At 33.5% G+C, this 27,680-nt stretch overlaps 1 protein-coding gene across 8 annotated transcripts in view; it reads right to left on the bottom strand.

Moving 5' to 3' along the window:
- The window catches only part of CNKSR2 (connector enhancer of kinase suppressor of Ras 2), a 280,256-nt gene that overhangs the window by 140,002 nt on the left and 112,574 nt on the right, over window positions 1-27,680 (bottom strand). For all 8 annotated transcript variants that reach the window (XM_016943171.4, XM_016943172.4, XM_024353188.3 and 5 more), the window contains exons 6-8: window positions 24,102-24,221; window positions 16,862-16,921; window positions 13,131-13,199 (exon numbers count right to left, since the gene is read on the bottom strand). In XM_016943171.4, coding sequence (XP_016798660.1) covers window positions 13,131-13,199; window positions 16,862-16,921; window positions 24,102-24,221 — 249 coding nt within the window. The remainder of the gene's footprint in view (window positions 1-13,130; window positions 13,200-16,861; window positions 16,922-24,101; window positions 24,222-27,680) is intronic.

Below are 27,680 nucleotides of genomic sequence, written 5' to 3'. Positions count from 1 at the left end.
AATGTGATGGCCACAATCTTTTTTCTAGCATAACTATTCTAAATGATTTATACATTGATTTCTACTCACCAATTTCTTTTCATTTTACCTATTATAAAATTTGAAGATTTTTAAGGCTAGATGGTATTTTCCTGTGAAATTTTCAGTGCAATTTGATTCATCCTATTCTTTCACACTTTCTACATGCTCTTTTTAAGTAACAATTCCAAAAAATAGAATTGCTTTTCTATCAGAAAGTAGAATTGGTTTCTGACAAGAAAGTTCATTTGGGTGGATTTTAATTTTACAGCTGATGTTATTTAATGGCAGAAAATTTGGGTATCTAATTTTACTATTTTTAAATCAGACTTTTATTATTCACATGACATTAACAATGTTTTAAACAAAAGCAAAGAAATATACATCAAAACTGTATAGTATATATCTTTGGCTCCCAAATTCTACTTCCACTACCATAAGGAAACGATTGGATAAAAGCACAAAAATAAATGTGCAACATATGTGTCACAGTATTGTTTAAATCAACCAAAACCTGTACATTATGTAAATGTATCCATTAGTAAGGGATATAAAAATTGTGTGAAAAAAGTAAGTTCCAAAATAGCAAACATAATTTTATTCCACTTTTGCTAAAGAATGTACATAAATATAGAAAACACCATTAATGGTGGTTAGATTAAAGGGAGTAAGGACTTGCAATACATACTTTCTTCTTTATACTTTTATTTCCTAAACTTTTGGCAATAAGCATGAGTTACTCTTCTAAACAAACAAATAAACCAACAAAATACATGAACCTAGTGTATGAATAGCAATATTCCAATTAGAAAATAATAAATTTTATGAATTACCTAATCAGGACTGTTTGTTATGGATGGAAAATTTCCACCAAAACTGCAGAACCAGAAAGGCAACACTACTATTTAAAACACTAAAAGGTGGTGATGGAGAAACAAAATCTGCTCTATGCATTATACCTTGATGATTGACAAGAGAGAATATAAATTTATTATTCAGGTGTACTCAATAAGTCAAGATTTTATAAGTCTCACTATGTTGCCAGGGCTGGGCTCTAACTCCTGGGTTCAAGCAATTTCCCCATCTTGGCCTCCCAAAGTTCTGGGATTATAGGCATGAACCACCACGTCCAGAGATGAAAAATATTCTAATAGAAAAAGATATCCAAAAAAGAAATTGGCTGACTTGTGAAATAGATCAATACCAAGAGATGTTTCAATATTCTTGCATAGGTCAAATAATTAGGTAACTTTCAGTCACAATACATTCCAACTCTAAAACACAGAGTGGGTAGAAACATGAAAATAGATGATAAAGATTAGTTTGAGTAAAATAACATGGTTCCATTACATCTCTGCCTACCTGTCCTCCATCTTTTCTTCCTCTTCCCTACCAATAAGTGTACCTGTTTCCTCTAGGCTAAGTGTTACACATCTTTCTAATATTTCATGCTGTCTTCTTACAATAATCTCTTTTAAGAGCTTTCACCAACAGCTTCCTGCATGATTCCCAAATCTTTCTACCATTCCTGCTTCCTATCAATAACTCTAGTCATATTTCCAACTGTTTAGCTTGTCCACGTTAATAGCTACCGAATAATCGCAAGCATCAACAATTCACTGTGCTAGATTCTTCATATCTATGTTACATTCTTTTTATTTATATTTTCATTCTTACAAAAGCCTAATGAGGTAAACTATTAAACCCAATTTACGTGTGTAGAAACTGAAGCAAAAAGAGATTGTTTTCTCGGCCAAGATTACAAAAATAGTAAGTGGTGAAGCCAGAACTTACATTAATGTCTTTTCAATTCTAAAGCACAGTATCTTCCCTTGAATATCCACTGGTAGCTTACATGAATACAAGACTTTAAAAATCAAACTCATTATCTCTTTACTTTCATTCACCAGAAAGCAAAACAAAACAAAACAAAAAAACCTCCCTATCATCCTCTAAAGTTGGGAGTTTGGAGTCACCTATGACTTTTCTCCTCTTTTTAATCTATTTTGTGTCCTAACAAATAGATCCTAGCAACTAATGCCTCTTCTCACTGCCTTAGTTCTGGCTTGGATACCTACTGCTAGACTTAAACCAGAATCCTAACCTGTCTTTCTGCTTCTAGTCTTTTGCAGCTCCAAAATACTGCTACAGTGTAGAAGTTTTCTATGCTTCAAAGCCTTTAATAGCACTCCAAAGGCCCAACTAAGGAACAAATAACCAATCCTCAAACAGGTCCTTTGTCAGTATGGTTGATCACAGCTTTTTCTCAGATTACTTTTCTTCAATGTGGTTCTCAAACTTTAGCATGTGTTAGAATCACCTTGAAGCCTTGTTAAAAGAATGCTGAGTTTTAACCCCCAGAGTTTTTGATCCAGTAGTTCTAGAGTGGGGCCTGAGAATTCCTCCCCCGACCCTTTAATTCCTAATACAAGTTTCCAAGTGAGGCTGATATTACTGGCCTAAAGAGCCACAATTTGAGAACCTCTGTAATAGATTATGAGCTCCTTGAAGGCAGTGACTTGCTCATGTCTAGATTAGTTTAGGTGTTTCATATGTTTTTAAGACAACTCTTAAGTATTTATTGTGTGTCTTCCATGTAGTATGAATACAACAGTGAATGCAGCACAGTCTGTACCTCATTAAGGAGCAATAAACAGTTACAATGCAGTAAGATAAGTACCTCAATAGGGTGAATACAGAGTGCAACAGGAGCCCCCAACAGGGGCACCTAACCCATCCTTGAGGGTCTAATGAAAGTTTCCAATGAGTTTAAGCCAAATTCCTTGGGAGTTGGACAGGTGAAGAAGATGTGGAGGTTGAGGGGGTAAACAAAGCTCTGAGGCAAAGTATCACAGGTTTGAGCAACTTTCAGTAGTTCAGTACACGTAGATGACAGAACAAGGGAAGGAGTAATGAGGCAGGAGAAACACACAGAGTTCAGATGATTATAAGAGGCTTTTAGAAAGTTGATAATTAAAAGAGTTGGTTGAGTAATGAATATACGTTTCCTTCAAACACTGTGCTTTTCTCTTTAGCTGTATCTTTGCAAAACCACTCTTCCCTCTGCTTGTAATTTTTCTCTCACTTATAAAATCTTACCTATCCATAAAGGTTCATCTTACATGCAGTACCCATCATAAAGCCTCTTCTTAAAGGTGACACCATATTTTCCTCATGTGAATCTCACAGCATACTGCATAACTTGACTAGTGAGCTGATATGGTGACATGATGATGTAAATGTTTCAGAGACAATAAAGGGCCTTGAAACTCGAAAGGAGGGTTTAGTTTTGTACATAAAACCAAGATATAGTATTAAAATATTTTTTATATGTAATATACTTAAAATTTGTCGCATAAAAGATTAAATGACCTCTCATCCAAAAAAGTAAAATACTTGATACTAAAGCTGTAATAGACATTCTGTACCTCAAAATTTCAAATAAACTTTCTCCTTATAAATGAACCTTTGAAAAAACATTTCTATCTTGAATACTCCAGACCTAAAGTCATAATGATGTGATTAAAACAAGGAAAAGAACAGTGGGTATAGATCCTATTTGTCCTAGAAAAATTTTACTTTATCATACGCATCATATAAACACTGTTATGAAGGTGTTTTTTCCAGAAAAATATTTTGTAGTGCTTTATCAATATTTTAATAGAGTAATTCATTCACATTAATTTCATAGGCTAAAATGAACCTTTATAAAACCACCATATGCATTTTTACACAAATGTCTTATTATTAGCTATAATGTTTTTCACATACACTGAACTACTATTATCTTCTTCATTATCCAAGGTAGCAGAAGTCAGTGCCTACAAGCAACAGCAAGTCATATAGCTTACTAATTTATATATAATCCCCAACATGTACATTAAAATGTATTTTATACACAACATAAACAGGATTAAAATTTCCCAAGAAGGTCATTAAGGAATCCCAAGTGCTAAAAGCCAGAGGTTCTGCTTTCTTGTGGATGGGGCTTGTAATTGTTTTGATCAGGCTGAAGCAGACAGCAGGTGTTCCTTTGTGAAGGACAACATAAGTGGGCAGGTCCTGGAAAATTGGTTGCCTGGATTAGGTGCACAAGAGGCTTTGGGGTTGGTGCTGAAGAGATGATAGGCTTCTTTTCCCCTCAGTACATAGAGGGAAGAAGTTGTCTCTGACCCCTTTAGAACTTGCCCTGGTCTGCTTTCCAAATAACAGGTGGTGAATTATTTGACTAACATATGAAAAGATAATTTCTACTCTATGGTCCCAAGTAGCCAGTTACAAATAAACATAAAGGTAAGAATTTAAGCCTATCAACCCAGACATTTTTTTTACCTTTTTTCATGGCTATATTTGGAGTTGCAAGAGAGCATCTTTACACCCACAGGCAGGAAGATAGAACATTTCTTAAAATATTTTCAAAGTTATTACCCTACACAAGACAAAGAAACAGATTCATTATCAACATTTACACACACTCCTGTGTATACACACACTCTTACTCACAGGATGTAATGTAGATGATACCTTTTCCCAAAGGAAATTTTATAGACTAGAAGTATGCCTATATGAATGTCTGATAATATGAGTCATGCTACACCCAAATATCCTCCTGCTCTTTTTAAGAGCACTGAAGAGACTTAATTCAACACAAAAGCCATCATACTGCCGCTAATGACACTCAGTCTTTGCCAAATTTTTTGGTGCTGACATATTTATTATAATGTTCTGTTTCTTTGTGTTACTAAAAAGATACTGAAGTATCTAATAAATTAAACATTTTATACCAATGACTACCTCTTTCTTTGGGAAAACAATCTATGTGAAGGAAATAGCATACTGTTATAAACATTTCAGAAATAATGAATTTTGATATACAGTGCCTTTCAAAGATTCTAAAACTATTAAATAATGAGTACCAATCTACAAAATCCATCTTCACCTAACTTTTTCCCATGAAATATTAATAAAAAAAGTCTTACAATATTAAAGTCTACTACATTTGGAGATATCTTAATTTTGTTCTTTCACAGTCATTTATTCACTGAACAGAAATAAAGAATTAGTCATGGTTCAGGTACAAAGGAATATAAGCTAATGTGTATGCAGTGGTTAAGGAACTATGCAAATAAGTGATTTTTAACCCTAGCTTAGAGTAACTTAAATAGGTAATTCAGAGTATTCAGAAATGTCCCAAGGTTTACCTATTTTAAATAAAACTTTAGTGTTGATATTTTTATAAACATGATACGAAGAAAGTCTTGGGAAAAGATAAAAGGAACAAACATTTGAAAAGAAGAAATACGGGAAAGATTTTATTTTCATTAGAGAAAAAAAGCCGACAATTTAATGTCTTTATTCATTGAGCCATTCTTCATCTCACATCCTCCTGAACTTTAAATGGCACTTATCCAGTGAAATAAGAGTATATCAAGGCATTTGGTTTTTTAACGTGGCTTAATTTCAAAGTAAAACTTAGACCATGTTGAGCTGCTAACAATCTGAATTTACATATATCTTTTTAATACTTAATATCTTAATGTGAATTTCACAGTTATGAATATGTGTGCATATATAATGTGTGTGTATAAGTATGTAGTATTTAAAAAGAAAGCACTAACAGAGAACATAATTTCTCACAGCTAAAGATGGACAGAGAGTCCAAGAGAGAGAGGCAACTCAAACACTACAAGAAGCTAGCACTTTTTCTCCCCTGGAATCTTTTTGCCCCACATTCAAGAAGTTCTGAGAGCTAAATCAGAATTTCTTGATTGACTCATAACGAAGTTCATGGGAGAAAGAAAATAGTGGTAATAATTTTTCATGTAAGTTTTATGAATCACCCACATAGTTTTACCAAAGGTGGTGACTTTCCATACCCTGTTACTTGCACTATCTCCTGTAACCTATCACTTATATTAACTGCGGACTTTGTATAGTTGGTGTCTTGACTTTTGTGATAAGCTGATTCCAAAGCTGTGGGTATAGTTCAGCATCTTGAACATACAGCTCACTTTTCCTTCTCCCCTTCCAATATGGCATTTGGTAATGCTGTGGTCTTTCAAGGCTTAAGGTTTATTTCGGAGGTTTCATGGTTTTCATTCATATATGCTACAGAAAACTAAAAGCCAATTTTGTTTTTATTTCAGCATCATTCACAATGTCCTTTTACTTCATCAAAACATAAAATTGAATGGGTCTGAAAGCTTTTGCTAAAGAGAGAAAAGGAGGAAGACAATTACATTGTAGTGAAAGGTAAAGCTGTAATGTAAACCTCTGATCATACTGTAGAACCTCAGTCCCCAAAAGAGCAGTAACATATTTTAAAATAACCATAATAATACAGGTTTTTCTTTTTTTGAGACAGGGTCTCACTCTGTTGCCCAGGCTGGAGTGCAGTGGCACGATCATAGCCCTCTGCAACCTTGAATTTCTAGGCTCAAGTGATCTTCCTGCCTCAGCCTCCTGAGTAGTTTGAACTACAAACACATGCTGCGACACTTGGCTAATTTTTAAAAATTTTCTGTAGAGACGTGGTCTCGCTATGTTGCCCAGGCTGGTCTTGAACTTCTAGCCTCAAGCAATCCCCCTCCACCCTGGCCTACCAAAGTGCTGGAATTACAAGCATGAGCCACCGCCCTCAGCCACAATACAGGCCTTTAACTAATTTTTTTATGAAGATATTTACATGGGTTATTAAGTTATTAAATTTCAGCCATTCCTTCCTATATTTCATTTCTGTTCTTCTTACAAAGATGCTGGAAAAATATGTATTTTGAAATAAAAAGAAAAGACTCCCAGTCACCAAAGCTAAGGAGTAAAATGAAGCATCCTTATCTAAAATGTTAAAGCTCCCATTTATAATAATTTTGCGGAAAATCTATACTTATAAAAAATTCATGCTTAAATTTAATTCAGGAACCTAAATGACAAAATTAAAAAGCAACTCAAACCCTAGTATTCAAAAAGTAATATGTTTAAAAATGTACAACTTTGCTATAAATGGTTTTTACAATGTCATTTACTAGCAGACATGTAACAAAAATATGCTTATTTGAAAATTTAGCAAATACTGCAATATATGTATATATTTATCACAACACAAAACTAAAGCACACACATATATATATATATATATATATAGCTAAAAGTATCATTCTAAATCTTTATTAATAGAATTTTTAGTAAAAAAAACTTCTGTAATGGCTGTATTTTCACTGTGGAAGTTACCTTTAGAAATCACTTTACCAAAATTCCAGCAACTCAGACAAAAAAAGGAACTCAATGTCAGCTCCAAATGAGACCACAGTGAATTCTATATGCCATTTTTCCAACTTTTAAAAATCCTTTATTGTCCACTATTAGGATAATAAGATGCAGAAGGGACAGTGTGAGAGGAAATGTAAAAGTAATGAGTGGCTATGTTACCTACAATTTGAGCTACCATGCCAATCAGAATATTAATTTAGTGGATGAAACCTATCCTTGAGTCCTAGGGCTAAATAAACTAAAAAGAACTTAAGATTAATGCCATCATCTATTTAATTTCCTATTATATGGTGGTTCTTTAGCGTTTCCCTTTCATGTGATAATTTTTTATCGGGCAGTTAAATGTTATCTACTGATTGCCTACTCCTAATATGAAAAGGAAGTGGATTGGGCAATTGTGACTGGCAGACTCTTCCTTTTATGAAAGAGATAAAAAAAAAAACGGGTGGGGGGGGGGACTGAGGATGATGCTGATTTGCAAATGAGCCATACACTTAATAAGTTAATAAGCCAGAGTAGGTAAGAATTTCAGCCAATAGATACATTTTAAACACATGAAATAAACTTATAAGGAAACTAAAAATTCCATGTAAAATAACTAGATCATAGTAACCACATGTTGACACTGAAAGATAAAGTTTAATCATAAAAAATGAAACAGTAACCATTTTAAAAAAGCAACTACTCTTCCTGGTAAAGCTAGTAAGAACTGCACAAATAAGAAAGAAACAAATCAGGATGCAGAGATCTGCAGAGAAAATAAATTGGTTAACAGGAAGTAACTATTATTGAGATATCATACAATTTATCTCCTTTATATAAGGACTTACGATAATAAATTTTAGTTTGATAACAGAAACATGAAATATTATATTGGATGATAAAGTAATAAATTGATTTCTCTGTACAAAATAAAAATACAGTTTATATCAATACGTATCACTTCAAAACCAGTTTCCACACATTCTCATCAAATCCATAATGTTCAATGTGAAATAAAAGAAAAACAATCTATGAAGCTCTCATAAACCACTACATAAGGTAGAATCTGAAATAAAATATTATTATGAGTAACTAAAATCATTGATGCATCATTTCCTTAATTTTTGGTATATGTCTCTTCATAATTTTTCCCCCTCCCAAAAGAGAATGATTCACTTGTTCTATTTTAGAATACTGATTTCACAGAATCCTAACATAGTTATTTTAGGCTATTATAAGAACCCATTATTTATTAAGCAATATGTTAAACACCATGCTAACATAATTAATCTCTGTAGTCCAGCAACATGTGTGTTTACAGGAATAAGATGTGGGGTACACCAGAAACACTGCCTCTTGTGGTCTCAGTTTTCAGTATCTTAGGTATATGGAATTATATGATAAATACTTTCTCCTCTGAGAAAGCAGAACAGAAGAAAATAGGGAAGAACAAAGAAAACTTAATGAGATGAAGAGTGGAGGAGAAATAGTCCAGTGAGAAGAGATGAGAATGATAAAGAAAAGAAAATGGAATTAGAAAAAAAACCCAAAAAATAAAGACAACGATTTAGCAAATCAAAAAAGAGAAAGAAAGTACATCTGCTGTTAGACAACATCATGGTATTGATTCCACTCAATGACTCATTCATTTCTGCTGAAGTCCAGGGAAGGAGGTAAATTGAGAGGGAGGGAAAAGGAGAGATGAACATTAAGGGGATACCACACTCTCTATCCATTCTGATTATGTTGGCTTCTCCTTTGAACAATATTCTCCTGTTGTTCTGGGGTTGAAGGAACAAGAGAGTGAGGACAGAGTCCAAAATGAGAGACAACAGTGAGAGTAAGGGAGACGCATAAATGAAGTTAGATGAAGTTTTGAGATAGTCCTTCAATCTGTTCCCTCCTCCCACACTCTCTGCCATCCCTAGTCTTGCTCAACAATGTTTATCATTTTGGAGGTAACAAAAACCACTAGCTTATAGTACTTATCTTCCATCTCTCACTAATCAATGTAGAATATCCTATTTGCTGCAGTCTATCTTCTTCTTGACTATCCCAACCTGGTTATTTTCCATTCCAGTATCCTTTATAGCCTCATCTATTGAAACATTTCTTTCCATAATGTAGTCATCAGGTTCCAGAATACCTTTCAAAATAACAGTGAATATGTTTTAATATTAATACAAAATAAAAGGAAAAACTTCCAAATGTTGTTAATAGATTCAACCATCATATATGCCACTCTTCTCAAGTGATATTCCTGAGACTGTTTTTAGTATGGATAGAATCTTTAGAACCCTTTGCACACCAAAAACAGTATTAACATGAAATCGAACAGATTATAAATATGCCCCAATAATTTTAATAACTATAAGTAGTCTCATCAGCTAAAAAAATGTGTTAAAAGTGCATCATGAGGGCAGAGTTGCTGCATCAAACTATGCCGAGGTATCTCCCAGAGAGAGGGATGTAGTGGCAGATGAAGTGGAAAAAATCTTGGGAGATTCCAGCAGCCTTTGAGGAGTTGGATCTTCAATGGTGGGGAAGACATGTAATAAGACTCAGTCTGCTTTGCTTGGATGTTCATGATTTTTTCTTCTTCCTATCTGGCAGCCACAGTTTCTCAGCCACAGAAGTATGTTGGTTTGAAAAACTTAAAAGCCACTTATAACAGAGAATATAGCAACATGAAAAAGGACATAAAACTTCCAGTTTCATTTCAATTAAGAAAATACTTTTAAAAAAGGAGCAAACTAGAAACATAGGCATCTAATTAGACATCTTGAAGATATACCATACTAGCAATTTAAAAAAATAGTATTTGAATTCATCTGATTTATTCAACTTTCTTAGACTCTTAGGGAAATATTTAAAATAATTTTTGTATTTATCTTAAGTAAAGAAAAATATCAGATTTTATATTTTACATTACTACCTATAGTCATAGGAAATTTTAGAATTACAGAAAAATACTAACTGGGTTAGTATCATCCAAAATTATAAGATTTAACATTGTTCTTTTCATTAATGAGTCTAAATTGGTATGGAACAATACTGGCAATCTCACTATTCTAGTCAATTAATGGATTAGAGAATTAATATTATTTATGTATTTCAAATTTATTAGGCCATACTTTAATGTAACTATTATATCATAACCAAACCCTATGGTAATGAACGTAGGGAGAGAAGGGATAATTGCAGACTGTAAATAATTTATACTTGCTTCAATTAAGAGAATTTCCATTTCATCACCTCTGCATATTATCTAATAAGAGATTAAATGCACTGTACAGACCACAATACAGGCAACAGCAAGAAAAAGAGGGCAGAGTAGGCTACATTTAGTGAAATCCATTGGTTTTGCCCAAATATGCCTCTACTTGAACACAAAAAAACCTGGCAACCGATCATATTATTAAAAAAGTCTACTTTCATGAAATTCAACATACTATCTTGTCTCTATTATATTCCAAAATCAATTTGTTGGCTCTAGTAGCAGTATGCCAAGAAGGAGGATTCCAATTGGTCCAACTGTTGTAGCAGGTAAAAGAGAAGAAAGGCGGTTGCAAAGTTGTTATTGAGCTCCTAATGTGTGCCCGGCATTATGACAGGTGTTTTTACATATCTTACTTATCTGAGTGAAAGAAGCAGAGTGAGGAAGTGGCAGTAAAGTTAAGTTTCAACCCTATTTCTAATTTCAGTTCAGCTGGCTCGCTATCCCAGCTATGTAAATTCTCACTTCCTTTCTTCTTCTCCTACCTTGGCCCCACTTAATCTTTCATTGAATCCTGAGATTTACTTACATGCTTGTTAGGATTCTTCCTCTTTTGTTGGATAGTTATATAATTTTTGAGTTTTGGGAGGGAGTATAATAAAATTGAAGTAAGAATATGGGTCTTAGAGTCAAAGAACTTTGAGTTTTGGGTGAGCTGAATAATTATTCTGAGTCTCAATTTCTACATATACATTATTTGCAGGATTATTGCATGGACTAAATGAAATAAAATATGTAAAATACTTAACATGATGCTTGGCACACTGTAAGAACACAATAAGTGTTAGCTATGGTTATTATCATTAGAAAAAGGTAAACAGATGCACAGTTACCATGACTCACTTAAAGCCATAAGTCAATTTCAGAGCAAGAGCTGGAACCAAGTTTTCCCAAAGATCATTCTGTGTAGTTTTCAATATTTTAGAATATTCCTGTGATGTAAAGATGCATTTACACATTCTAGGTGTATTTAAATGTCACCAATCCACATAGATTTTATTAGTTTATTTGTAGACTTTCAAAGGCTTTCATATTCATTTCATAAACACCAGTATCTTTGTTCCACAAACAATATCCTTTAAATAATTTTATTTTTATTAGAGACTAATCTCTATCCTCTTAATGACAATCTGGAAATGCATGCTGAAACTATTCAACAGATGTCATGTTTGTTAAGGTCACATTGCAGAAATGGAAGCAGCATGAACATTAGAAGAGGGAAAAGCTACTCGTCTACTGAAGCAGCTGCTTTATCCCACTGCCCAAATCCTCATCCTATGGGACAGGAAACTTCAGTCAGAACAACTACTTTGTACAGTTTCTAGTAATCAGAAAAGAAAGCCATCAAAACTGTCATAGTGTGGAAAGGCTTTGTCTACTACCAACACTCTATTATTCAGTGTCAAAGGTACACCCACGCATTTAATTTTGAAAACGTTTACCAACTTTTACTTCACTTAGATAATGAACTTATTGAAGAGACATCATGGCTTTAATTATCAGTGTTTAGGAGCCTTTCCAAAATATCACGAACTTATCAAATTATTCAAAACCTAAATTGAAATGTCATTTGCCTTATGATTAGAATCACTGAGAAAAATCAGGTTTTTCACAAAATTTCTTCCATCACTAGGACATGCAAAAGCAAATTTAGTTAAATTGTGTAATAGGAAATAATTACTCACTCTGATGAGTTAGTGAGCGAGGAGTAGAATACTAATAAAAACTCTGCCTTTTTTCAAATGAGTTATGATATTAATAATTTTGGATTATTTTAACTTTTTAAGATAACAAATACACTTTATTTTGGCAGAGAGAGTGGAAAAAAGTGAATCAACTGAGACATATAAAATAGTCCAAAATGAAAAGCATATAATGTTCATTTTCTAAACCTAAGTTTAAGAAAAATAACCCTTAAAAATCTACAATAGGCACAGAATCCCACTATTATAAAAAATGACAGTGGGATTCTGTGCCTACTGTAGATTTTTAAGGGTAGATAACAAAGGGATTTGTGAGGTTCATAGGGCAAGAACATTTTTTAAAATGAAAACTGTTGTCCTCTTTTAGGAAATAAAAAGCTAATTCAGCTATTAAAAATTTTTAAATTTTCAAAGATCTACATTTAAAATACTCCCCCCAAAACCACCAGATACTTTAATGAACAAATCAATGTTAGATAAATGGATGTATGCTGTTATAAAACATCTACTAGGTAATTCAATAATTTATAAAATGAAACTTTCAAAAAGTTGTATCAAGAAAAGGTTGAATTTATACATACTGTCACTTTAATTTCTATTCCAAAATTGTTATTCCAGTTCATGGAATATATACTATTATCTAGTACTTGTCCATACAGAAATGTATATCTAACCTCAACCACCACCAATGCTCTTCAGGTTCTTTTAAAAAAATGCTTTACATTCCATCGAATAATTAAGAAGAATAAATATTCAGTTATTTTTTCAAAAGGCTGTTCAATATTTTGTATACAAACAGGAATTTCATTTCATTGGCATTCTTTTAAAGCTTTAGCAAATCAAAATTAGTTCCTCCCACTGACTCTTAAGGTAATTATACATACCACAGTCTGATGATTAACTTGAATCACTTCATCGCCAGCATGGATTTTCTTGCACCGATCTGCAGGTGACTGAATTTAATATAAAAGAAACGATAAAGAACATAAATTTTATCAGTCATTTCCTGTCTCTGGAAACACTACAAAAAGTTCATCTCCATAAATTAGATTTAAAAATTAATTAAAAATTTCAAGGAATTAAAGTAATAAACACGGTTATTAGTATTTAATACACTGTTTTTACCTGCTGAGCCAGTTAAATAAACATAGAAAGAAAAAAATTAATAAAAAATAGTTTGCATTCTATGCATAGCTAATGACAACAAACAGAAATGCAAAATAATATATAGATATTTATTATAAAAGAACACGTTTCTGAGAGCATTATGAAAAAATGATAATTGGTATTAACCTTTGTAAACTTTATACAAGCAACTCTCCTAGGCTCTAGTGGGTAAGTGCTTCAAAAATGCATTTCAAAAAATTATATCTTTTTGTATTGTGATCCTTTCCATTTGATATAAATAATTCACATTAACTTCAACAAATCCATTTCAAGTACATGAATATGATCAGCATCAAAGATTTGAAGTTTGATAATTAAATTGCTAATTTATTTCATCAGTAACACCAATTCTGAATAATCTAGCAAAGCAAATTAAAAGATGGACAGCAATTAGTTCAAATCATATTACATAACATGCTAAGTGTCTAGTTATAAGAGGATGCTATTTCTCATGTTACATATAGTGTAATACACTGGACAGTAAAACCACATTCAATGAACTAAAATGCCAATATTTCTATAGAATGCAATAATCTAACACTTTTTTCCTTTATTCCCAAAAGGGATGAAAAACAAAAACAAACAAACTTGGTAAGCTAATACTGACAAGTTTTAAGGAGTTTTTAGGAAATTAAAATGAGATTTAAGATAGAAATTTTATATTGCAGGTCTGAGTAATGAATTTAAAATATTATATTTTTCTTGTTAGCTACTTATTATTCATTATATGCATTTTAATATGCTTTTGAACATATAGAAAATCCATTTTTATAAAAATGTATTTGTCTAGATAGATGTGTATGTGTTTATCTATCACACACAAACATAAATGCTGTGATACTCTTCGTTATTATCTACTGAAAGCTAAAGAAGAATATGGTAATGTAATCTGCAAAGTACAATGCTACTTTTGAGACCCTGGAGTAGGACATACTTTAAAAGTGATTTCCAGTTTGTTTTTTATTCATTTCCAATTATTTTTAAAACATAGAAGTCTTGAAACAATGTTAACCTCCATTCAACACATTTTTAAAATTCACAATAAAATTATTTGTCATAGGCTATAATTCAAGATAAGACAACATACCAGGGAGTTCTAGTTACTGAAGTAATAACACAATTACATTATTAAGGGGATAGATCAATCTACAATAAAAAACTCTAAGAATAGAGTCATAACAATAATATAATATTTTAATCTCACAGCACCTTTAGGAGGGGGACATATTACCAAGTCAGACAAGTACCATGAAACAATTCTGAAAAGACTGTAAATCATTAATATATTTGTAACTATAGTTGGTTCCTGTGGTATTTGGTTCACAACTGATCCTTTTAAAGGAAAGTATGGAAAAAATATCGAGCAAATGGCTCTAGTCATTATGGAGAAGAAAATGATAGTATATAAAATTCAAAGAAACTGAAACATTTTGCACAGGTAAGTAAAGAAGTCATATAAATTATAGATTTTTAGTTTTAAAAGAGATCCTAGAGATAGAATTTTGTCCAAATGCCTCATTTCACATATAAGAAAACTAAGAAATTAGGGCACAGCAAAGCAAAATAACTTACCCACTCTAGTGAGCAGCTTTACTAAGACTCAAGACAGATCTCCTAATTATAAATGACTGAGGTTACCAAAAATACTTAAATATTTTTAAGAAAAAAAAGAATCAAAAGATGAACTATTAATATATGGTTCGTATCTGAACTACTCCCAGACTCAATCTCTCTTTTGATCACTTATCTATTTATGAAACATTAGTGAGTAATATGAGCAAGACAGTGCTCCACATTTTTTTGCAGACCTGAGACAATACAGAGATCCATTCCTACCAATTCTTCAAGATACAGTTCAAAATAACCATTTCTATGATTCTTTCTCTGATTTCACTTGGCAGTATTTACTATTCTTCCCTTTGTCCATCCATGCAAATTACACTACTGTTTATAAAGATGAACCCCCACATGCTCTCCACGCCTTGATGGCACCAAACTAGTTATTTTAAAATTCTTCCAATACCTAGCACCATGCCTGAAACATAGCAGACATGAAGCAGAGGTCTGTTAAATGAATACACGAATGAATAAATAAATCAGAATGAACAATTGATGACAAGCATATAGTTTGTAGCATCTTAACTGCATTTAAAATTGTTAAAATCTTCATAATATGCATGTTACTGATATTCTTGATCCCTATGACTCTCATATTTAATACCAAATGTGAAGCTGCTCCTGCACTCCAACTGCAAATATATATGTTTCACCTTTCACAAGAAACCAAGAGAAGCAGGGAAAAATATCAGTAAGTGATTACATAGGGGAATTAGATGAAAAGAATGTTGATTTTTAAAAAGAAAATGCTGGTAAAATGTTCAGATCAATAATAATTTGAGATTGAACTAATTCCACCTCAGTCTTCTTTAAAAGAGCACTGCATAAGCATGCAATTGGCAGAATCTCTAAAATAAAAAAAAATACATTCAAAGCTCAGTACCTGCTTATATAATAATAGAATGGAAATCTGAAATAACCAAATGCAAGAATGATGATGTATTATGCTGTTCACCTCTATCACACTGATCATGTTAATAATATCCAGCATGATCACTTCATGCTTCTCTCTCTATAACACAGATAGTTCTCTATAGCATGGCCTTTTCTTAGCTTATTTAATTTTCATTACAACCTAGGGAGGTATGTAGTGCAGATAATTTGTTTCCAATTATAGTCGAAGAAACTGAAGCAATGAGAGGTTAAATGTCTTGCCCAAAATTACACTGCCATTAAGATGCAGAACTGGTTGTAAGACATAGGCCTGTGGACTTCTGGCCCACTGCTTATGGTAGTTCGCAAATATGCCTCAGATTCACTTGTTAAAATAGAATCTCTTATTAAGAAATAGGCTGGTCTCCAGAATTTCTGATTTAGTAGGTCTGGGGTAGGACCTAACAGTTTGCATATATAGCAAGTTCCCAAGGGAGGCTAATGCTGGTGTCCAGGAATGTCACTGTGAAAACCACTCAGCTATACCATGCTGCCCTTCCACTGAATTAAGCTGAATTATACTGGAAGTATTCAGAAAACCTGACTTATCTGATATTTATTTCTCGCATGAGTTTAGTTTCTTTAAATAACCAAATCATTTGACAGATGGAAATGAATTCTTTCAGATGTCACAATAACTTGTCATGAATCAGAAAATACAAAGACAAATCTCTGGCTGAAAACACCTGATTTACTTTAAGTAAACAGCTATTCTAAACAAAAAAAAGTGAAATTTGAACAGAATGAATGCTACTAACTCAGTATCTCTTTTAAATTGTATCTACTATCTGTTCATGTCCTTATCCTTAGATGTTAACCTCAATCATGTGAGATATATAAGTTGTTAGCAATAAAAGGGAAAAACACACTTAAAAATTTGAAAGGTTAGAATACTTACATTTTCTGTGGTTCCAGTAATTACATGGAGGCCATCATATGTAGATTTAATATACATACCCTAAGAAAAAGACAGCATCAGAAAAGAAAGTGAAGCAATTGGTGAATTTTCAAGTACATTGTAACCTCGTTTATATAAAAAATTACTCTATCAAATTAAAACTGCCACACGCCTCAGAAATAAATCCATGAAGACAGACGCTATCTTTAAACTGGTGAGAAATTACTATCTGAACATTCTGGTTTCTAAAGTTTGTCTGAAGAAGCCTGTACTCAATTAAATAACTACTTGATAAGTGAATTGCCTGTGAGACTTATAAAATGCAGCATGGTAATTCAATATTCCTAAGAAAGAAACTCTCTCACTCTCCTCAAAAACCCATACTGCATATTCTGTGGCAAAATAAAAGTTACAATGGGAAATTAAAATATTGGTATGTTATTAACTTATTATACTTGATATATTATACAATGGAAAGTAGTTTTCTAATGAGACACTTCAATTATAACTGGAACCAGAAGAGTGATAAAATATAATTTACATAAATTTTCTCCTTCTATTTTGTAGTATCCTGTATTTTCCACCTTTCTTATTGATAAAGTTTTACTAATTATATCCAATCATATCTACATTGATAATTAAAAGGTAGTGTGTATCTGTAGCAATCCCTTCCCCCAGTAAAAAGGACAAGATTCCACTTTCCATTTAAATAGAACCATTTTTAGAAAAAACTACATTAAAGTTTAAAAATTATACAGAAATCCTGAAATCATACAAACTTTAAGAGCAAATGGAAACTTTAAATTATGGATAGTGATGGAACTTTAAAGAAAAAAAAATCACAATAAAGGATTCACATTTTTAATATTAAATAATTTAAGTAAATCAGAACAAACTAGATGATTCAGTTAATGAATTTTTGTCCCCTCCAAGGAAGATTGTTACTTTAAATTTATTTTTGGGGAAAAGCTACCCAAATTTTACCTACAAAAGTGGTTTGCATTTCAAAATACTTACTTCATAAATAAAAATACTAATATTAATTAACTTCGAATCTGAAATATAGATTTAATAATAACAACCAACAATACCATTTCAGAAAAAGCATACATTTAGTACTTACATGAAGCAATTGCTACAATGTTAATTTCCTATACCTTTGTTAATTATATATTTAGATACCTGAAAACACATGTGTCTTCACTGAAAATAAGAGATTAGAAAAATAAGTAGTAAATTTCATGGTATGGAACTATTGAGAAATCACTGGGTAGATTTTAATTCTAAAAAGTCATTTCAGTAATACCATATGTCTAAAATGGCTGAGCCTGGATTGCTAATATGAAACAAAATGAATGCTTATCACTTTATATAAAACAAATAACCTTAACAAAAGTACAATCAGAATTTAATTAATGGATTGGTCAGTAGTTTTTGGCTATGACAACATGGTAATATTCAGCCTTACACTGGTGACAGGTATACAACATACTTAATTTGAAGCTAACATTTACCCCATTATTTACTGATCGGTAAATATAATGGTATTATTTTAGAACTTAGAAGAGGACAAGATCTCTGTAAATATTTTTCATTCAGGAATTAACAATATTATATCAGACTAATAAAGGATCTTAAAATACAGTCATGTGATGCATAATGACATCCTGGTTAATAATGAACTATATATACGATGGTGGTCCCATATAATTATGTAATGATATTTTTATTGTACCTTTTCCATGTTTAGATATGTTTAGATACACAGATACGTAACACTGTGTCACAATTGCCTACAGTATTCAGTACAGTAACATGCTATACAGGTTTGTAGACTAGGAGCAATAGGCTCTATCATCTAGCCTAGGTTTGTAGTAGGCTGTACTATCTAGGTTTGTGTAAGTACACTCTATGGTGTTCACATAATGATGAAATTGCCTAAGGATGCATTTCTCGGAATGGAATCCCGTCATTAAATGAAGCATGACTGCACATTTGTAAGAGCTAGAGAGTAAATTTTTCGTGTTTTTTTTCTGAGACGGAGTTTCACTTTCGTCCCCCAGGCTGGAGTGCAGTGGCAGAATCTCGGCTCACTGCAACCTCTGCCTCCCGGGTTCAAGTGATTCTCCTGCCTCAGCCTCCCGAGTAGCTGGGACTACAGGCGCTCACCACCACGCCCAGCTAATTTTTGTATTTTTAGTAAAGACGGGGTTTTACCATGTTGGCCAGGCTGGTCTAGAACTCCTGACCTCAGGTGATCTGCCTGTCTCGGCCTCTCACGCTGCTGGGATTATAGATGTAAGCCACGGTGCCTGGCCAATTTTTAGTTTTTGACATATAAGGGTTGTGAGAGGATAAAGTGGAAAAAGTGAACAAAACAAAATACACTGTTCGGACACACAAAATAATTATCATCCATCATTATCTATCACCACCATTAATATCTACTTGTTACAATGTGCCAGGGACTGTTTTAAGTGTCTTGCACTTATTTCACAATAGTCTATGTAGTGGAAACTATCATTATCTCTGTTTTAGAGATAAGGAAACTGAGGCACAGAGAGGCTGGGGAGTCTGCCCAAGGTGGTGAAGCCAGCTTTCAAGCCCAGGCAGTCTGACTCCAGAGTCCACACTCTCAACCACTGGGCTCCTGATTTATGGCTTTATTTACAGTTAGGAGAGTTGTACACCTTAACTTTTCTTATTAGAATATTTGATGACTGTAGATATTAAAGTCAAACATTCACTTTTTAATATCTGTTCTAAAAGACTAAGACCACTTTAGCAAATATGTAGTATATGAAATGTAGCTAAAAGAATAACTGGGATTGATATTTTACAAATTCATTTCAATTACCCATCTCTCTTTGAGGCAGGATAGGTAGTCAAGGAATTAACATGTCCTTGGAATTTGGCAACTGTGGCGAATGTATGGTTAACACAATAAGCCCCAGCATTCACAATGTAGTCAAGCTCATTCAAGCACAGCTAGGAAATTTCCCCCGGAGGGAGCACGTGCATTTTGATTTTACCTGTCCTCAAACTAAGCCTTTGCTCATTATAATAGTAAAAAGCACAGCCCTGGGTGGAGATTTAAGATGCTAAAGAGACATGCAACATATGAACAGGCATGTACAGCTACTGTGCACGTGCACACCCAGAGGATCACCCAGAATATGCTTACTAGTAACAGCTCTTCCCACCCCCATATAAATAATCACGTAAGACTCCCATAAAGGGAGTCTCCCTAGTGCCAGTCTTGGCGGTCTCATCCTCAGGAGCAGCCTGCCCTGAATCCTCTCTCCGGGTGTACTGGCTATTCTGCACCTAACTTTCACAATATTCTTTTTCCTTTGCAATAAATTGCTCTATGCTACATCTCCTTTGCTGTGTATCTCTTGTTTAAGTTCTTTTAAACTAAGAAGAACCGAGGTTTCACAACAGCTGTCAACATCTTGACAACTGTAAGCAGAAGTTGATTCTATTTTTCTCCATGTATCTTTCACTATTGACTACGAATTAAAGGTGTTTGACAAGAGTTCTAAATGATTCTATAAATGATGAGGTCATAAAGAAAGCCTAATATTTAAAGAAAAATGTTTAGAAAAGACACTGTAGTTACTGGGATAATAAAAAATCATGGAAACAGCATAGCTATGACTCTAAATTTATCTGTGTATAATTATTACAAATACCAGGAACTTAACTGACAATTGTAAGCCAAAGACAGTATCTAGTAGTTATAGGAAGAGGATCTCATCATGACAACATTGTACAATTTATATTAAAGCTATTTTTTTCAGATGAATAAAAATTTTAAATGCTTAGAGATGTATCTACATATAGACATAAAGCAATAGGGTAGAAATAAAACAAATTTTTAAATGCCACAAGAATAAAGATATTTTGTTTTATGTAATATTTTCATTTCTAAACTCAATAAAGCATGTTGTAACTGCTTTTAATAATCAAAACTGACTTCTTTGTCTTTTTTAATCTCCCTCTCATGGTAGTAATGAGAAAAATGGCCAAAAGTCAGGCACCAAAAGAAAGAGAAGAAATAAGTTGCTTGGATGAGTTTCAAACTAATCAGCTTCTGAATAAGAAAGGGTCCAGAGAAATACATCTGATTCATTGTTCACCTCTGAGAAAGGGCCAAACAGCAGGAGGACATGTAATTCAAATGACTCTTTTTCTGGAACCGTGACAAATATGGCTTTCCATTTCATCAAAACCTTCATTCCTCCTTTTCTCTCTTCTTAAAAATTCATTAATTAATTCTAGAGCTGACTTGCACAGCTCCCTCTCTCCTGCTCAGGTTGCCAAAATGACATTTGCTTTGCTCTGTCTCCAAATGTTGGTTAACCAACAGGAGCCAAAGCAACCTCTCAGTCAACTTGGTGGAATAAGGCATATTTGGAGATGGTCCAAGTACCCAAATAGAAAAAGAACTCCCTGAGGCCAAGAGGTTTCCCCAGGGATGACCCCAGTCCCTTCCTCTCTATTTGGCTCATGCCTTGGCTCTGATCCAGTTTTGTTGTTTCAATAGCTCTCATTTTCCTTCCTTTAATTTTCTGCTAATTATTGTTGTTTAAAAGCACTTTAGAAGAAAGTTTCATATGGTTCAATCATAACTAAGGTTGTTTCTCACCAGTCCTTACAATGCTTTAGGACTGTTAAACCTAAGAAATTCTAGGAGATTTGACTAATTAGAAAGCTGATAAACGATGTATCCAGTTTATCAGCAGGAGAACAAATCAGTTACCTTTTGCCTATGAGACATGTTCTGTCCTAAAATTGGAAGAACACCTTCTGTGGATATTTCTAAGCTAATTAAATTTCATTAAATCTTGGTATTCTCCCACCGCTTTCTATTTCTTTCCTTCATTTATCATTTAGACATTTACTATGGCTAATTACCAAAATCCTAAATCAAAATCCTAAAATTGGTTTATTTCAAATGTGACTGACTAAACTTACTTAAACGTGACTGAGTTTTAAAACGATACCTTGAATAAGCCATGTCAATTCTCTGTTTAGTACTTCCCCTTTGATACGAATCACAAAAAAAGTTTTATACTTAACTCTTTCTATTAATATTCAACATTTTGAGTTTTTCTTTTCCTTCCTTTCAATTCCCAGTGAAGTGCTGCCCATTGTCCTTTAAAAACAAATTTCTCTAAGTAATTTCAGTTTTAAAGTCATCCTCCTAAGCTTCTCATACCTCTGTTTAGCAATTCAAAATTTGAATGTGGAATAGTAAAAAAAGCTTTGTTCAGATGTACTTCATCTAGATTTACCTGGACTTAAACCCTGCCTCTGTTATTTATTGTCTATATGTGATACAGAGCAAACTGGTGAATATGTGCAATTTTATTTTCTCATTTGCAAAATGAGAAAATTAATATCTACTCTATAGAGGTGTGAGAAAAATACCTGGCAAGTGATGGGCATTCATTTCTTTTCTCTTCTAGCTCTCTCCTAAACTGTTTAACTGAATCTGGTTCTTAGCATTTTAAGTTCCCAGATCTACCTCTTTCAAATGAAAACAATAAAGGACCTGTCCAGGGCTATACCTTCCTTAAAAAATCAAGATTTCATAAAGCCCATTAATTAGCATTGTTTTGACTTATTTTACAAGGTTATTTCTCCCAATGATTTCAGTGGAAATTAGAGGAAAAAAGTCAGGCTTTTTTCTTTTTAGAACCACAGACTAAGAGCCAGAAGGAGCTTTAAAGATGATCTCCTCATCTCCCTCACCTACATGACTAGATCAAGGCCAAGGTGGTTAAATTTACTCTCCCATCTCTTCAAGATCACTCTCATAGTTATATTTTATGTAAGTTATTTGTATCTGGGTGTTCTGACTTCTAGTTTAATACAATGTTGTATTAGTTCATAATTTTTCACTCTAAAAATCATGCTTAGGGGACTTCCTTTCCCTTATAACTACTAAAAGGGGATATATAGAAAGGCCAATCCTTATTGCTATAGATTGAAGTGTTTTAAAAATAAAACTGGACTTTGTAGATGTAACTAAAAGGAATAAAAACATTTTAGATTATAATTACTTAACAGAAGTTCTAAATGTAATCAACATTAGATATAGCACTTACAGATCACAATGATGGCATGCTATGTCTGATATGCTGATTTTCATCATATTCCTTCCCAGGAAAACACCCATAAAAGCCACAACAGCACTAGGAACTACAGATAACCAGAATTAATTTGCCACATATCTGCAGAAAACTTACTCTCTAGGATAGATGGCCTCAAACTGAAAAATCAGTGGTAGTCAATAAAGGCTTTGCCTTCTGAACAGTTATATAGATGTATGAAAAAGAAAAGCCACAGAAAAAGTTAAACGTGCTTAGAGATCTTAAAGAATATATTATCTGAATTCAATTATTAATGCTAGTTGTCAAGATTTCTATTTTCCAAAATATCATTAATTGGTAAATTCATATACAGGGAGAAAGTGGAAACACTATAGCACCAAACTAACATGTAATAGTTGTGTAGTAGTTAAGATATTCTCTAGCCAGTTTCTTGTTTTCTGTCTCAATATCAATTTTTATATGCTTTCTTCCTATAGACTTATATTTTAAAAAATCTCTCTCTTGGGTTAAATCTAGAACCAATACACTTTTTAATCAGGTGAACAAAATATCAACATGATTATATTTATTATTACATAATAAAAAAATACAACTCATAGACATCTAGTGTTGGCAATATCCACGTGCTTACTTACCCTTCTAAGAATGAATGTGAGTTATAAAGAATACCAGTTTTGTTTAGCTAACCCACCCTAGGGGAAGGAATAACTATTAAAACCAGAACAAACCAAAGTAAAACAAACAAAACAAACAAACAAAAAACCAACTTTCATGAGCAGGTAACATTGTGGTGTTTATTATAAAACTCTTAAACTTCCTTTAAACCTAAGGAACTTTGGTGGGGAGGGAGGTGAAAGAATGTAATTGAAGCTAAATGAGTACCAAATTAAATTAATTCAGAAGTCACCATTTTCAATTCTCCTTCATTTTCATTTATCTTCATAAAACTTCTTATCATGCATCACAAACTTCCACTACCATAACTCCTCCAGGAAAAAAATACCAAAATGTTCAGTGTCTGTTGAAATTCATAGATTCCCACATTCAGAGGCTGCTTTGTCCACATCATTAGCTCTCTACTGATGGATGGTGGTTTTGATAAACATGGTATCTCTTACCAGCCCTTCGCTTGGTTTAATGTTTGCCAGTTGAATCACTTCCAGGTGAGCAGACTGTGAAACCAGAGGATCTGACGACAGGGATATGATGTGGTCACAGACTCCAGAAAGAGTTTTACACTGGAAGCACAAAAAGAAAAATAGTTGTGGTAAATACGTGTTGTAAGTAACATATAAATCACCTTTTGTAATAACGTTTTCATAAGGAAAAATAAACAGTAGAAGAAAGTAACTGGCATTTTATTCTGTAAAATCTGTACAAAGAAATTCAGGTGAAATGGAAACACATTTACACACAACACACCTATATTCTAAATTATGAGTGTAAGAACTATATGCCAAAATATTCATTAGTTATGGTTATACTGTTTCTATTATTTGATTTACCATACCTACAAAAAATGATCGTTAAACAAACTTAATCTGAGAACCTCTTGATTACAACCACAAGATTGAACTGAACACTATAAAAAATCTCGAAGTCTTTTAATTCATGGTCAGAAAAGTTAAAAAAAATCTGGCCAAGATCCAGGAAAGATGAATCTTCCAAATAAGCTTAACAAACTCTTCCTACTTATTTATCTAGACTTTACTACTCAACTTTGTATAAAGTTTCCCACCTCCTCCAGGCAAAGTCTCAATCCTGCTTTCTCAGCATTCTATGAACAATCTGAAACTGCGAAACTATTTTATTCTGAATCCCTCTGAGGCAGGTACCATGCCCTACTCATCCCTGTCTTCTTATCTTTTTCCCTCCACCCCCACCTACCACCTACATCAGGTAGACAAATCCTAGAAAATACAAAGCGTTCAATAAATATTAGTTGAATGAACTGAAGAGCAAATGAGCTTAAACAATTAGTAGAGTGGCTTTACTAAGGACAGAAAGCTAGTGCTTTTGTCAGGATAAATCCATTCGTGCTATCTGTATGAAACAATAAATGTAAAATATGTGTTACAGCTATCATGGTATTTTAAGGCTTACACATGGCAAAATCATGAAGAAAGTAGAATAGGCGTGAAGAAGCTTGAAATATACTGCCCTAAAATATGCTGGCCCTCAGATGCTTCACAGACTCTCATTGTATTTACTGAAGCCTGATTTTCATCATTTGAAACTTTTTTTTTGCTTTAACTATAGGAGGAACTATTATTTTGCAATCAAGGTATTATCATCTATCCATCTCCAACATGCTACATTTGTTCTGTAGCCACTGTTATTAGTCTACTGTGAGGTAGACAGTGTTAACCCAAAATATCGGGAGACAAATCTCAGTCAATTTAGGAAGTTTATTTTGCCAAGGTTAAGGACACGCCCGTGACACAGCCTCAGTAGGTCCTGATGACATGTACCCATGGTGATTGGAGTACAGCTTGCTTTTATACATTTTAGAGAGACATGAGACATCAATCAATATGTGTAAGATGTACACTGCTTCAGTCCTGTAAGGCAAGACAACTCGAAGTGGGGGCTTCCAGGTTAGAAGCAGATAAGAGACAAAAGGTTGCATTCTTTCGAGTCTTTGATCAGCCTTCCACTGAATACAAAATTTAGTCTGGCTCAGTGAATCTGCATTTTTATATAAACAAAGAGGGCAGAGGAAGCAATCAGATATGCATTTGTCTCAGGTGAGCCTCAGAGGAATGACTTTGAGTTCTGTCTGTCCTTTGTCCACAAGGTATTTCCTTGTGGGCAAATTGTGAGGGAGGTATGTAGCTTCTTATCTTTGTAGCTACCGTATTTAGAAATAAAATGGGAGGCAGGTTTGACTGACATTGTTCCCAGCTTGACTTTTCCCTTGGCTTAGTGATTTGGGGATCCCGAGATTTATTTTCCCCTCACAACAGTTTCTCCTGTCTGGTCAAGATAATAAGAACTCTCTTTTTATTTACTATGTTCTGTCCTTGGTCCATGGCCTCACTTTGTGCTGGGTTCAGATTCTTTACACTAAAGAAACTGTCATGCTAAATTTCGCTAATTGTGCTAGTGCTGTTTGCATCTGCTTCTCAAGTCTGTACTTTTATTGTGTCTATCAGCCCCTAAAGAGAGACAGCCTCATGGTACCAATACCCATAGAAAGAACATGGGCTTGATCTGAAGACAGTTGTGGGCAATCACCACACTGCCAATGATTGCTGTGTGACTATAAACAAGTTATTTTATATCCTTGAGATTCACTTTCCTCAGATAGAAAATGAAATGAGCTAATAAAGATTACTTTATATGGCTGACATGCTAAGACATGATAATGCATTAAAAAGAGTTCAATATGGCTCCTATCCAAAAAAGACACCCAATAAATGCTTTTTCCTCCTCTGTTGCTTTCTCAACCCTTAAAATGCTGAAATCCTATTCATGGTATGAATTATCTCATTATTCTTAATTGAATTACCTTGCTGACCATCTTACAATGATCAGTAACTACACTGGTTAGTCTAGCTGCATGGCCATGATGGAGAGTTCACATCTCTTTACTCTCTCTGATGCTCAGGTCTCAATGCTCTTAGATACAATGAAGGCATTTACTCTGAAAAGCTGCTAGGCAAAGTGCCAACAGGAAGATTATTCCCCTGAAATAGGAAACCCTTCAGGGCCAGCTTTGTGGGAGGGTGACTTGTGCAGTTGCACATGGGCCTACACTTGGTTTTATGCTCTGCTGTTGCTATCCTAGAATTCTTAATTGTTTTTGAACAAGGGGCTTGGCATTTTCATTTTGTACTAGGTCTCACAAATTATGTGGCCCATCCTGGAATCCCATTCTCTGTATTTTTAAAAATTTGTCTTAAAAATATACATCAGCAGCCATGGAGAAAGGACAGAATGGCAGTACTTAACATATAAAAACCGGCTGCGGTTCAAATTATATGTTTGACAGGAAGAAAAATAATGGCAGAATTAAATCTTTTAGCTATTCCTTCCCTTACCTATGTGGTTATATTTTCATTCTTATTTTCTCTTTATCTCAAGTGGGGGAGATAACACTGTGAATGCTGAAGGGTTTCTATACAGGATACTTGGATAGCATGCTAATCTGAAGGGTACGAAGTCAGTATGTTAAAAAGAACCCTTGTGGTTTCTACAAATTGAAGCATATTTCAAAAGAGTCCAATATATAAATAGGAAAGTAATGGATGTATATAAATGGCTCTCTGTCTACATATACATATGTATATTTCTTACAACATTCAAGGCCTCATATAACACTCTTGTAATGAGCAACAGTAGCTCTCCTATTCAGGCACTGGTAGTTTTATAGAACTGGAGTGGAAAAAGGAAAGGCAGAAATACCAGACTGTAGACATTTTAGGGAAAAGAAAATACCAATTAAATTCATCATATTAAGTTGCAAAAACGTCTTCTCAGATTCCTCTTGAGTAATTTTGTTTGCCAAATGCTTGCTATGTGCTAGGTGCTGCTAGGAATACAAAAGGTGAGTAAACACATTGACTTTACCAGCAAAGCTATCAGGAGTTAACAGATTAAAGGTCTTAAAAAATAGAATTAGAAAAGAAACTCCATTAGAACTTTGCTTCCTGTTTTAGAGATAATACACTAGAAACTTTATATTGTAGCATTTG

The sequence above is a fragment of the Pan troglodytes genome, chromosome X, assembly GCF_028858775.2.
Source record: "Pan troglodytes isolate AG18354 chromosome X, NHGRI_mPanTro3-v2.0_pri, whole genome shotgun sequence".
Taxonomy (NCBI): Eukaryota; Metazoa; Chordata; class Mammalia; order Primates; family Hominidae; genus Pan; species Pan troglodytes.
The sequence above is the reverse complement of the archived record's forward strand: the minus strand, read 5'-3'. Positions and strand labels throughout refer to the sequence as shown.